The 14,142-nt window shown below is 39.1% G+C and overlaps 1 protein-coding gene across 1 annotated transcript in view; it reads right to left on the bottom strand.

Moving 5' to 3' along the window:
• Positions 1 to 229: 229 nt before the first annotated feature.
• Positions 230 to 14,142, bottom strand: part of LOC115777569 (transmembrane protein 266-like) — a 50,517-nt gene continuing 36,604 nt past the window's right edge. The window contains exons 5-10 of the mRNA XM_030725501.1: positions 13,096 to 13,152; positions 11,547 to 11,685; positions 7,355 to 7,470; positions 5,830 to 6,025; positions 2,009 to 2,071; positions 230 to 1,919 (exon numbers count right to left, since the gene is read on the bottom strand). Of these exons, the coding sequence (XP_030581361.1) occupies positions 1,279 to 1,919; positions 2,009 to 2,071; positions 5,830 to 6,025; positions 7,355 to 7,470; positions 11,547 to 11,685; positions 13,096 to 13,152 (1,212 nt within the window). The 3' untranslated portion in view covers positions 230 to 1,278. The remainder of the gene's footprint in view (positions 1,920 to 2,008; positions 2,072 to 5,829; positions 6,026 to 7,354; positions 7,471 to 11,546; positions 11,686 to 13,095; positions 13,153 to 14,142) is intronic.

Below are 14,142 nucleotides of genomic sequence, written 5' to 3'. Positions count from 1 at the left end.
ATAACCTTAAATAATTTAGATTTTTCAAAATCATATGCAAATAAGGAGACGACGCTAATGAAACAATGTGGTGTAGTGTACAACAGCGTGTGCAGCAAGGAGCGCGTGAGAAGAACATCTTTGGTAAGAGTGATCACGTGGTTCAACTATGTTTTATCTCGGTGAAGTATCTTTGGTACAGCTTTAAATCATTTAATGTCATAAATTAACAAGAGTCAGTGATCTAAGAGCAGTTAACGAAATACTAACTTTTATTTTTGCTATTTTCATTCAATTGACAACACCTGCATTTGGCAATGACTTCCTCCATGTCAAGTTTACAAAAGCGTCTGTAAACATTAAAGTGCAAAGAATTTGCTTGCCATTTATGGCGCATATCTTTTAAAGGTTCATGCTACAAGCACTCCAGTCTAGTTTCATGTGAAGAGCCCATTCAGTTACCATTTCATTTCAACCACACAAAAATACCCTACTAATATTTTCCAAAAACAAAACTGCAATTTAATAAATTTTGATGATGGTCCATGGTTTTTAAATCAAACAGGTGACAAAAAAGGCAAAGGTAGAAAATTGGCTTTTTCAATACTTTAGCCAGGCTTACAGTATTTACCCTGTGGCTGTTTAAACAAAGAACAGCATAATTAACGTTGAAAGTTGAAAATACAAATGAAAATAAACAAAGCAACAACAAAAACCAATAGAAAACACTCCTTTTACTGCTTGAAATTCTCAAGAACAGTGTCTAAAGTGGCAACACTGCTCAGCATTTATATTTTTGTTCAGTATAGGCTTGAATGGCCCTTTGCTGGTTTTAATTCGTGTAAAGTTCAGTGCATTTAGGACCTATTCAAAGTGAGAATTCCTGATGAAGAATGTGTTGAAAAACACATTAGATGCCCCCTTGATAGGGTGATATTGTCTTTGTTGTGCTATATCTGGGCATTTCTGATTTCAAAACCTATTAAGGAGGAACAGGGAGGTTAAACGGGATGGCAAAGGGCCTAAGAATTATCATTGTAATTTCTACTAATGACAGCTGAAAACACCAACTGAAGGAGCACTGCTATTAGCTAGAAGCTAAGGCTTGAGCTTGCTCTGAATTGGCTAAGTCTTGATTTACACAGTAACAGATAAATCCAATTTTCAGATCTTATGTGGTCCCTCTCATGAGGTTTGATCTGTCACAGCAGTTCAGATATATGCCAAATGGGATGGCAATTAAAAAAAGAGAGAGAGAGAGAGAATAAAAGCTTCTGTTTCTGTGTAAATGTCGCTTGTTTATGTATCAGGCATGTGCCCTAGAGGTGAATCAGCTGGTCCCAGTAGCCGATATTTCTCCTCCAGTGACGGCTCAGTGGTGCTGCCCTGCAGGTGGATCAGTGGCTTGGTCTGCAACAGCACACAACCCCTTCCACGGCCCCGTCTCTCCTCTTGGTTCCTGCGATTGAAAATGTTAATTCTGTTGTCCAGTTCAGGGCTGGCATTTTCTGAGCCAGTAGGACTGGGAAGCTTAAGGTTGACAGGGTCTACTGCTAGACCCTTTTGAGCAAGGCAGGAGTCTTCAGAGAGGGAGGAGAGTAGCTCCTGCACCATCATGCTGGGGTCCTTGCAGGGGTCCCGGCCTGAGAAGGAAGGGGGGCAGCAGCGATGGGAGCTGTAGCTCAGACTGAGGTCCTGAGCTGTGCTGCTGCTGCAGTCTGTCATTGATGAACCTGGAGTGTGGCTACTCAGGCTGTGGGGGCGAGCAGTGAGGCTGCCACTGGATCGTGATATGCTGGTGGAGGCATCACTTAAAGCGCTGCCCACCCGCTCCATAGCGAGCATAGGATTTGACTGGATGGGGTTTGTACTGGTGGGCAGGTGAACATCAATGGCTGCTGTCGTGATGACCCGCGCACCTAGGCCAGAAGCCCCAGCACCTTGACAGACACATACATTTAGAAAAGGTATATGTAGATAAACATATTCATACATATACACATTTTTTTTATTTGTTATTGTCACTTACCACTGCTTGCTTCACTATAATATTGGCTGATGTAGTTGTTCATATCATCACGTACACCTGGATCTGAGTTTTTTTTTTAAAAAGAAGAAGAAGAAGAAGAAAACAATTATTTGTCTCAGCTCAGTTCTAAATAAAATAGATGAATATTTTTTTGAATATTATTCTTTCTGGTTCCCTTTTACTTCCACTCCCCCACTTATCCACTCATTTCTATGCTTTTTAACCATCTCTTACTTGTATCCTTTCTGTAGATTACTATAAAAACATTATCTACTAAAGGACCTAATCGTGGTTTTTCATAGTAAGAAAAGCAATATTATTTACTTCTAAAGTAATTATATGTAATAGCAAAATTACAGAGTCCTGCCATTTTTTTTTCTCATCAGAGTACATATTAGATTGTGGATTAACATATAACAATATTAATATGCTCTTCATGCCCAGCAGCAACAAAATATTATTCACTGTACCATTTATTCAGCCACAGTTCTCATTTCTCCTTGTGTTTCTTACCACCACACCATGACACATAACTAGAAGCTGATTTAAGGCTGATTTGTGGTCCAGCGTGTGTCTGTCTGGATAGCTTTCTGTGTACACAGAGAGGAATATTATGGGTATTCGGCCCATAATATATTTTTAATAATCTTTTAACTATTATGAATAAAGAATGGAATAGAAAGTGTAATTAACTTATAGTAGGATCAAGTTAGGATTAAATATTATTTAACAGACACATACTAATATTCGCATGGTGGGAACTGGCTTTGGATTTCACACCTATTTGTCCAAACCTTGGTCCATGTCAGTGTTCACAGTGCAAACTAGTCCAAATGGAAAATATCTTGTATGTTTACAACAGAATATTGACAGAGATGACTTCTGCCCCAGGCCACAGGTGCTTTATAGGCAAGTGGTCTGGATCACGCACTGCTACGCTTGTGCATTAGCTGAACCTTAGTGTACCAAGAATAAACTGGGACAGGGATGGGGTGGGGTTGGTTTCAGGGATTAGAGAAATCGGGGGAGTAAGAGAGTCTAGGAGCTCTTTGTTCAGGCTCTGAGCCCCCCAGTCTAGCAGGCCTCAGTGTGCATGGTGAATGGCTGTGATCCGCTGTGCTCTTCTGTTCGCTTGATTGGTCTTAAGCTCACTGTCCGCTGGCTGAGTGCGAACCCAGAGTACCCTGAGTGCTAGCCCCTGTCCCGCGGGACATGCTGCAGACTCTGATGGGTAATTTCATTTATTTTTCAGTCTAAAATATTAATCCCTGAGCCACCCCTGGAGAGGAAGCATTGCACTCACTAAAACAAGGCTGAGACAATCACTCCACAATTAATAACACATGAGTCTTGAGAAAAAAGAATGGGCTGTCCAGCATACATAAAAAACTCTTCTTTCTGTGACAGTCAACTTGCCAAGATGTCATCTATCCTTGGAAAAGGAGAGGTGACATGCTGAGGTCCTCTTAGTTCAAACTACAACTACAGTATCATTTTAATAGGTGAAGCAATAAACTACAGGTGACGTGGTTATGACAGATCCTGAGAAACTGAACTATTATGGAAACCAGTGTTAATGTATAAATACAAAAATCAATTCTAACTTTAAATCAGGAATAAATGATCTTTGATTTTATAACATAATAGCTCATGTTTCTGAATAGTTAGTTTACAAAGGCTGTCCATAAAGAATTTTTAGTCATGCTAGTAAAAAGTGTCATCAGAGAGTTGAGCTGAGATGGTTTGGACATATGCAGAGGAGAGATAGTTGATATACTGGACAATTGATGTTGAAAATGGAGCTGGCATGCAGTTGAAAAAAGGAAGATCACTGAGAAGATTCGTGGATGTAGTAAAGGAGGACATGCAGAGGGTTGGTGCAGCCGAAAGAAAAAGAAGAAGAAGAAGTTAAAAGTGTCAGGTTTTTGTTTATGTTAAATTTCACACCATTAAAAAGCTAAAATTATTAACATAATAAAAAGCTGTACTTTCAACCCAAAATCGTGTTTTTTTTTCCTAAACATAATTAAGCAGCCTAAATGGTTAACATACCCAAAATGTGACTGAAAACAAAAAAAAAGATGTCAGCTATTATTCATCCCTCACAAACTCCTTTCTACTGTATGTGCTCATTTTAACACATCCCACCTTTCATCTCACTTGACTTTCTGGCAGACAGGTTTGAAAGCAAACCCAGGTAACTGCACATTTCACGATTTTGTGGCTGAAAGTACACAAGAGCTGAAAGGATTATAAAAAAAAAAAATCATAAGCACAGGAAAAAAAAAAACATAATCAGAGATTAAAAGAAAATTTAAGGGACTTAAAAAAGATTATCCTGGCACACTGTTTTCCCCACAGACAATGGAGAAAGCATGGCCTACACAAGGTCCCTTAGGCTTGCAATGGACACACTTAAAATCAGCATGTTTGTATTTGTGGGTATTTTATCACAGTGACATCAACATCACAGAGCTGCTAGCATTGCTGTAGAGTCTTAGTCTAATATCGTACTTAAGCCTTTATTTTGATAATCACAGTAGGGTTTCTTGAAATGTTCACTACAATGAAGCATGTCTATCTGCCTTTTGTTTTATTGTTTCCATACTGATGCTGCAGCAGTGAGAGTAAATGGAGGTGTTGAAACCATCACTCGCCCGAGAGACAGCTCACTCCTATGACGCCCACTGCCTTTTATGAGCTCTCGGCAGTTTAATAGCCCTTCATATGAGAGGGTGGGAAGCCAAGTGAACCATTGTGCATAATGTTGGGGAAAACAAATAAACTTGAATTGAGTTCACCTGACTTGAGCTCTGTGGCCTGTGTTCATCCCAGTGACCATGTTTCTGTAAAAAGCCCCACTTGTTTCTGTGAGCCAGATTTCCCACTATGCCCTCAGGGTAATATTGTGGCCACCATGGAGCCTCTCAGCGCCCTATTGTGGTTTGCAGGTGAAGGCGAACAGATGTTGACAGGAGCCCACTCTCTACTAACAAGGCCCAATGCACAGAGCACTCTGTACCTGAAATAGCCCAAGTGGCCTGGGCTGGCTCGGCTGGCCTTGCCATGAGGGGGGCAGTAAGAGAGATAGTTGGGGCATGACAGTAGCCCTTGTACCTTGACGCAGTGTCAGAGAACATGCTTGTTTTCTCCAGGATTCACCAGATGCTAAAAGCTTTTTTGCCCCAGCATTGATCCCAGAGTGCCTGCGGTCAGATGGGTATTGCATGTGAGCATGGAAGGGCTAAGAGCTTGGCCTCAAAGATGCTCCAGGGGTACTGCTCCAGATTAAGTGTACACTGCTCTGGCATTCCAGCTCACCTGATGCTACCATGTAACAGACTTTTTGTTCCACATAATTATATACATACTTTATGTTGCACCTCTCTCCTGAACCTGGTATGCTATGTAATCATCCAGCTGTCCATCTTTTCAACCTATCCCAGCTGTCATAGAGTGAAAGGCAGGTTACACCCTGGAGTGACCACCATTCTGCTGTAAGCCTTACACAGAGAGACAAACAGCTATTCCTACTCACATTCACACCTACAGCCAATTTAGAATCACCAATTAACCTAACGTATATCTTCCATGGGAGGAAGCTGGAGTGCCTAGAGTGAACCCACACAGGTACTGGGAAAACAAAGTCCAAAGAGAAAGGCATGTATTCAGACCCGAGACCTTCTTGCCATGAGGCAACAGTGCTATCCACTGCGCTATCTTTTTTTTTTTTAAGTTACAGGCTTTGTCTTAGATGCAGTCATTTTCAGTTTTTTTACCCCTTGACCCATCCAAAACAAGCTTTAAAAACCATACTGTACCTGAAGTGGCATGTGGCTCCCTGGGGTTTCTCTGACCGCCCTCATCGTCAGATTCTCCAGGAGTCAAACCTTCTACGACCTGAAAATTCCTGCCCTGTTTGTCCCAGACGTGGTGTATCTGCATGGCTGCTTCACGCTCTGCTGCAAGGTCCAGGTCCTGCTGGGCTAGATGTGCCCTCAGCTGCCTGATCTCAAACTGGTTGGTATCCAGATGTACACAGAAAAAGAAACAAATAAGAAGGGTAGAGAGTATGAATAAATATGGAAAGTCACAGGGGATTGTAAAAAAGGATGAGTTTGTAGCTTGAGAAATGGGGGAAACATGAAAATTGAAGACCAATAAAAAGCAACCAGAGGAATGCAAGAATAAATGAAAAGGAAGGAAGGACGAGCAGAGGAGAGGAGAGGACAGGACAGGACAGGACAGGACAGGACAGGACAGGACAGGACAGGAATAAGAAAGGGAAAGAAACCATGTGTCTGGCATAAATTTCAATTCAGTACACAAAAAGAGAAGCAAGTACAATTTTTATCAAATAGATATTGTAACACTTGAGTCTAAATTAACCCATAGGATAAGGTATAAACTAAAAATCTAATTGCATCTGGCAGTGGAAATACGGCCTCCTTTTTGTTCAAGAAAGATTTTGGAAGGATTTGGTAATTTGGTGTCTTTATCATAATTTATGGTTCTATTGAGGAAGTCTGGTCTCAGACCTAAACTTCAGTCAACGGTAAATTAAGTCAGTCTTAGTAAGTGGTTCTTTATCAATATTTAATATAGTATGCATTTTCCAGTGTGGGAGTGTCAGAGTGTGTTTTCAGAAGAGTTATGATCCATTTTCTCCCGCTTATTCAATTCGAGGTCACGAGAGGAGTTCAGGAGAGTCTAAACGTGTTTGTGAGGTTTTGCTGCCCTCCTCTGGTGAAAGATTAACTTACAGTCTTTTGCGGCCAAGAACAATATGTGGCGTTAATCACACCTTTAGTGCAGTAAACAACTTCAATTTCAAAAGGATGAATGCTTCCATGACCTCTAAAGTTAAAATGATTTTTTTTTAAAATTACAATGCAATTATATAACTACATGCACTATCAGGCGACATTAATTATTATGCCCACGTCCAAGGTGGGTTTGAAGCTGTATTCTACTCAATGTCTTTGGAGTTTTAGACAGCCACTATTACAGAAAATAAGGCTGTCAAAGTTTTGCAATGTAAAATAGCCATTAAAAAACTATCAATTAAATGGTATTTACTGTATGTCATAACATTTGCTTTCAAAATATCACTGAATGCACAGCTTCTGTCTTAACCCTTACATAAATTGACATCAGTTTCATAGGCAAGTGCATGCGTTGCAAAAAACAAACCATGTACTCACAGTTTGAACTCGTTGAATATTTTTCTTATATGTTCTCTAAATGTTCTCATACTCCCCTTTCTGCTGTGAGCTCATTTTGTGGAGGAGTATGGAGAAATCCAGCCAGGCTGTAATATTCATTCTAAGATGTGTTGGTACTCACAGCCTGCTCCTGACAGATCTGAGTGAGACGCTCCAGCTGCTCCTCTCTCACAGCCTTGGTCTTCTCACACTGCTGGATCTCCAGTTCCATTTCAACTTTCACTTGTAACACATATGCTAAAATTGAAGAGAAGGGTGAGAGCAATACAATAAATATGAAATTTGAAGTAAAACTGCACAATTAAATGGGGGGGGGGGGGGGGTATTTGTTATATATATTATATATAGGTATTAAGACTTACTAACAAAAGTGTCTGGTTCACATAATTAAGGCAATTTACATCGAGACATCAAGGTCAGAGGTCAGAGGTTTTTGTTGACACTATGTCATTTGTTCCAAAAAAGTCTGTCATCACACACACAGCCTTTATTCATGCAACTAGTAACACTACACTGAGTACTGAAGACTTAAACTAGGTGCTGAAGGTTCCAATCTTGGTCATCCTGACTTAATGAATCACAAAGTGTAAGTGTGTTCTCATCTCATATTTAGTGCAAACATCTCACAAACCTTAACCAAAACAGCACCTTAAACTGAAGATACAGACCCATTGTGGTCCTGGAAATAATTATTTTCTTCTTGATCAAAGGGTTATTGCATTAAAACCACAGAATTAAATCCAACTTTTGTTGTTATTTCTAGGCACACAAAAGGCTTATATATCAGTGGTGTGTGTTTAGAAATCAACCAATGTATTAATTAATCACATTTTGAGTTTAAGTGGAAATAATCAAACATCCAGCCAGCATGACCTTTACTTAGTGTAGACGAAACAGTAAAGCAAGCTCACAGCTACGGTGCTTTTCCTTGTCAGCTTTCTTTTAAAAAAAACGTGGATATTTTGACCTGACTTTCCAACGCTTGTGGTTGATGTCTGTCATCAATCTACCCTTAACCAGTTTATCCCCTGCCCAACCAAGCAGGACACTGAGCAGAAAGTAAAAAATTGAACGAGTGCACATATTTTGCAAAAATGTCATAGACATGAAAATCCAATCTGTTTGCATGCTGCTATCATTCACTGTGATTAAACAGAAATGTGAAGCTTTAACATGCTTTAAGATGAAGAACACTGAAGCTGAATATATATATATATATATATATATATATATATATATATATATATATATATATATATATATATATATATATATATATATATATATATATATATATATAGTATGCTTCCTTTGTGGTATGTGTGGCTAAGTTTCAATTGGGCTGAAGCCTCAGTCTGTCATGGTCAGCCACTGATTTATATCTAGAAGCAATGATTCATGTAATGTAAAAATAGCTCAGAAAATACAAAAACAGTGTTTCTGATCTCCTCACAAGCAAAATCTATCAAGAAAAACAATGGAATTAAACATTTAGAGATTGCATGCTGCATGCAGCTGATGAAGAACTATTTTTGTATTTTTCTAAATGTCAAGTTTTGGGAGTCACACAGCCAGCAGATCATCATCTTCTTCATCTTCATCTAATGAGAGTTATAATAAAGTTTGTTACTGAAGAGTTGCTCGAATGCTTTGATCAGCCTCTAAAAATCTTGCTTTTTGCATTAATACGAGATGGATCCCAAGCGCACACGCGCACACACACACACACACATATATATGCCAATTTTTTTTTTTTGATTGATTGAGTGATTGATTGATTGAACAAAAATATAAAATGTACAATCAGAAGGGGATCCATACTAGAACTACTGCATCAAACTTTTTTTATGTCGGTCAATAACACCACTTCCTACAATTTTATCTTATTTATACATGACACACTTTCTGGAGTAGGATGGAAAGGTACCTAAAAAAAGAATAGTGAGAATAAATTTGGAAAATGCTGTTAACACAGTTGGTAGGCAGTCTTTTACACCTTTCTGCTGTCACATTTGTAAGTCTGTCACATGATATCACACACGGTAATGCTGTGTATCCTGCAAAGAGCAGCATTAACTTGTAAATTATAATCGTTAATTCTACTGGTCCTATTCACAAGACTCCTGAATTTTGTGAACATGCTGAAATGAGAATGAAACTAGGCCTTCTGTTACAGAGAGGAGCTGAGTAAAGCACACAGCCATCGCCACATGCTCCTTGTACCTATTTATAGTAACGTGGTGCACACACACACACACACACACACACACACGCACGCACATATCAGAAAGGAGAAGACATTAGATGGGGTCAGTCCAGTCAGAAATCAAAGCCGCATGAAAAGCTCAATCAGCGGTTCAATTATTTAGCCACACAATGCAAAACATTTGTGTGGCAGTGTGCATTTACAGGCTTAGCAGGGTGAGTTATGTGATTATAGTGTGTGTGTGTGTGTGTGTGTGTGTGTGCGTGCATGTGTGTGTCACAGCAGTGCTGACAGTTTTTGGCAACACACGCACAACAGTGTAATTCACACCACAATTAATCCAACAACTTCTCAGCATCTAACAGTGTCGGTGGTTTGATTGCCTTGGCCTCTTCACGTGCCAGTGTCCTCGGCACTGAACATCAATGGCAGGCCAGGGCCTTGCATGGAAGTTCATGGGTGAATGTGTGAAAAAAAAACACACACACACACACACACATTTTCTAGCATATATTTCAGGTTAAATTGTGTAGAATAAGTAGATTTTAACACAATCCGTGCATGAAAAAAATCCACAAACCTCACAGATTTCCTGCTGCACTTTCTCCTCTCACCTGTTTCACGGCTCACACATGCCTGTCACACATGTATCTAACCCACAAAATCAACCTTCTCTGCTTTCTGCTACACCCAGAACAATCACAGTGACATCAACATTTTATTACACTTCATCATATGTATACACTGTGTACACACTATTTACATATGCTCTGCTTGAGGTGTTTCTTTCATTACAGCTCACTGGATTTGTTACATGCATTACACTGATGTTTATCTGTCCTGCAAATTTTGGATTCAGGAGTCAATACAGGAGATAAAAAGCATCAGTCATTAATAATAAAGTATAAAGTAGTGAGTGCTGCCTCAGTAAAAAAAAAAAAAGAAAGAAAAAGAAAAATGGCAAACAAATCTTCCTGGTTCATTGTGAAACAGTTTTCAAGTATGTTTGTACGTGCGTTTGTTTTTTGTTTGCTTCATTTTGTTTCTGGACAACCAATTTTCAAGTCTGAGAGGTTAATATTTCCCCATCTGATACTGCATTGTCAATAAAGTCTTCTTACTTTTTCTGATCATCACAAATTGTGCTGAAATTTACTCCTCAGTATTCTCACTCCACAAACTTTGCCACTTTAGACGTCAAACTCATTTTACCAGAGATTCGATGTCTCTCATGTGATAACTGAGCCAGTCCTTCAGCTGTACATTTATTGATTTGAGCGTAATTTTTTTTCCCCGATGCGTTGCATTAATGCTCGCCTAACAACAAAACTCAGTCACTCACAGATATGAAACCCAATAGTTTGCAACAGGAAAATCACAAGTTTCCGCCCTAGAAACCACGTATGCAGCTGCATGTTAAGCAGCAGAATGCTAAAAAGTGTGTGTTTGACTAGAATAAATCAATGGAGTTTCAAACTGGATTGTATTAATCCCTGAATTCATTTGTGATACTGATTTAACCTTTACCAATCAATAAATTGGATCTATAAAACCAACTAATTTAGGTATGATTGAATGATAATCATACAATTTGATTATTAAACTCTCCATTAAAGCATTCTAAAAAAAACAACAACAACAACAACAAATACTGAATGTGGACAAACTGTACACTGAATTCCTATGTGCTTTGCATGCAGCTCATCTTGTAGGCATTCAGAGACCCGTCATGGGGGTGACCTCTGAGCAGATATCGAGCCAGTCTATATTAGCATAGGAGAGAACGACCACTATATTCATTATGGCTTCTGTGAATCTACTTAGCCAGACGCTTACAATCAATACAAGTTAGAGTAGCAGAGTGGCAGCAATTTACTCTGAAGAATGATCAATAGCTGTATTGTTCTGAATAGCAAATAATTTGTATAATCATGGAAAGAATGGGGTCACTTAGCTGCTTCAAAACCAGCTGATTTTCATGCATCTGTGTGATCCTTTTGAAATGAAAAAAAAAAGAAGAAGACTGGCATTTTCTAGGGATTTTATGTGTCACTTTCAAATTCGGACTTCTGGATTCTGATGGATACAGAGTTTTTGTCTGCCTTACCATCAATGATCCTCTTGACCCTCCAAATGCGTAGGGTGATGATGAGGCTGATGGCATCCCAGGGGCTGCTAGGCCCATTGGCCACTGTGGAGGCCACCATTGGGGCCAGGGACAGCACAATAACTGCACCATCAAACACCTTACAGTGACAAAAGCAAATACAAAAGTAAAAAAAGTTCAACTTATGAGCCATATGTGAGCTATAAGCACATTCCAGTAACTCTGCCCAACTCTCAAGCCCTGAGCCCAGCTCTATGCTCCTAATTCAGCTAGACTCAAGGGTTAGGTTTGTGTGTGACATTTATTCACAGGTGTATGTACAGTTTTTTGCTATAAAGGAATATTTTTTGACATTTTGGCAAATGTCTTATTATGTAATTGAATTCTTGAAGTTTGGTCCATCTAAAAAAAAGAATGTCTACACAGTAAATAAGTGGTGTGATAAAAATAAATAAATAAAAATGCAAATGGAACACCACTCCTGCTACTTTTAGATTGCTCTGGAAGTCATCATCTGTTTTCAGCAGTGCATTTGCAATTTCACCATGGACCTCAAACTTACACAGAAAGGAAACTGCCCTCGACAGACCCACCATCAAGGATCCTACAGTTTGTAATGTCTGCCCAAACAGCAGATTCAATGAAAAGGTCCAAGCCCAAAGGTGCAGGTCAGTAGAACAACCAGGCCTATGTACTTAATTTTCTTCAACATTTATGGGATTGTGCACCAAGAAATCATCCCCCAGTCTCATCCTGTCAATGCTGAATTCTACTACAATGTTCAGGCATCAGAAGAACATTTGATGCAAACAACCTAAACTGTGGCATGTTTCATTACATAGTAACAGTACATTAAAGGCACAGAGTCTTTTGGCTACATTAACACAATCATTGCATATCACCTGTTTTAGTCAGCAAAACTGGCTCCCTGTGACTCTTTTCTTGTACCAGAACTGTAAATTGAGTTAAAGGTTCCCTATTTTGATACAGGAAATCCAGCAGGTGTTGCAAATACACACCAGCAAATGCTAGGAATAGGGCTTCCAGGTAGATATCAAAATGTAGCACTGAGAATGGTGCATTGTGCCACAAGAAGATGACCTTAAAGGGAATAACTGTGCATTTAAATTTGCTTTCTTTTTTTTTTTTTTTGCTTTTTTTTTTGCTTTTATATTTTTTTATTGAACTTTCTGATCACACCTCACATGTGGCTACCAGCACCTGGATGACTTAGCATTACTGGGGAAAAAAAATAGCAGGCTGTGACTCTGTCAAAAGGTTAAAAAAAAAAAATGTTTTCACATGAGCATGTATAAGGGTTACTTACTTCCTTTTAATATCTCATTTATTTATTCACAAATTCTGGTGTGACTTATTGGCTTATCACTCTTATTTCTCCAGCGAGAAAGCCAATGAGTGGAATAAGTTTAAGTGGAAAAAGTCAGTATAGGCATATAAAAAGGAGGCCAAATTAAAAATAATACCCAAACAAACAAATGGAAAATATTCTAAATCTGGCATGAAGATCTGTCAGTATAGCAGTACTAACCTCAACTTTGTTTTCTATGTAGTCCCAGATCCCGAGCACAACAATTCTGAAGACAGTCTGACGCAGACAGAGAGACAAAGGAAGACTTTAAAATAGATAAGTGAGGGAGTATGCTGATACATATCAAAGGCTCTTGTGATTCTCTCAGTCTTTTAAGTCATGTTCACATCCAAAAACTTGTTTATTAATGGAAAAGATATTACAGTTACAAATACCAGAAACATCTCGATGATGGTATTTAGCTACTGCATTTAATACATAATAATGTTCACTGATGATGCTCTATCTGTGGTGAATTTAAACATACTGATTTGTGAAAACTGCAAAACACATATCAAATTCTACTCGGTGCTCTGGAAAATGCTGCTGGCTGCAGGACACTGTTAAGCAGGGACATTGATTTACACACTAATTAGCGAGAGGTGTCACTTATTCGTGGTCCTGCTAATCCATCATGTGGAGCACATGTTGGACAACAATGGTGATATCAGGTGAGAAGAGCAGCTGCTCCACCCACATGTAAGAATTCTGTTTTCTGATTGGTGCAGAGAGACTGCCTGGTGCAAGTTCTCTTCTGTGATGCCAGTGGGTGCCCTCTGTGTGTGGATCACATCACTGTAACCCCAGCCTCACTGCTCTGTAAGCTCAGCTTTAATTATTGCTCATGCTGGCTCCCTGGTAATTAAAGTTTGGTTAAGGGCATTGGGGCTGAGGCTGTCAGGGTAATTGGTTTGCATTGGAGTGGAGGCCTGTGGGCCACATACTCCTCTTTGCATTCTCTTCATAATTCCAAATGAAATGAAAATACATTATTTTATCAAACAATGGCTTAAATTTAATTATGATTATGCTTCCAGGTAACATCTCTTAAGCTAAGGTTTAATTTAGACTAGACAATAATGGAAATTAAATGGCAGCAACTACCTAACTACCTACTCTAGTTCCTTAGGTCTGAGCCTGCTTTGCAGTGGTGGAGATATTACATAATCTATAGTTAAAGAAAGTTTAGTTGGTGTAATTCAATTATGACTCAAAAAGAAAAGTGAG

The sequence above is a fragment of the Archocentrus centrarchus genome, chromosome 3 (genome assembly GCF_007364275.1).
Source record: "Archocentrus centrarchus isolate MPI-CPG fArcCen1 chromosome 3, fArcCen1, whole genome shotgun sequence".
NCBI classification, from domain to species: domain Eukaryota; kingdom Metazoa; phylum Chordata; class Actinopteri; order Cichliformes; family Cichlidae; genus Archocentrus; species Archocentrus centrarchus.
This window is presented reverse-complemented; position numbering and strand designations above follow the sequence as displayed.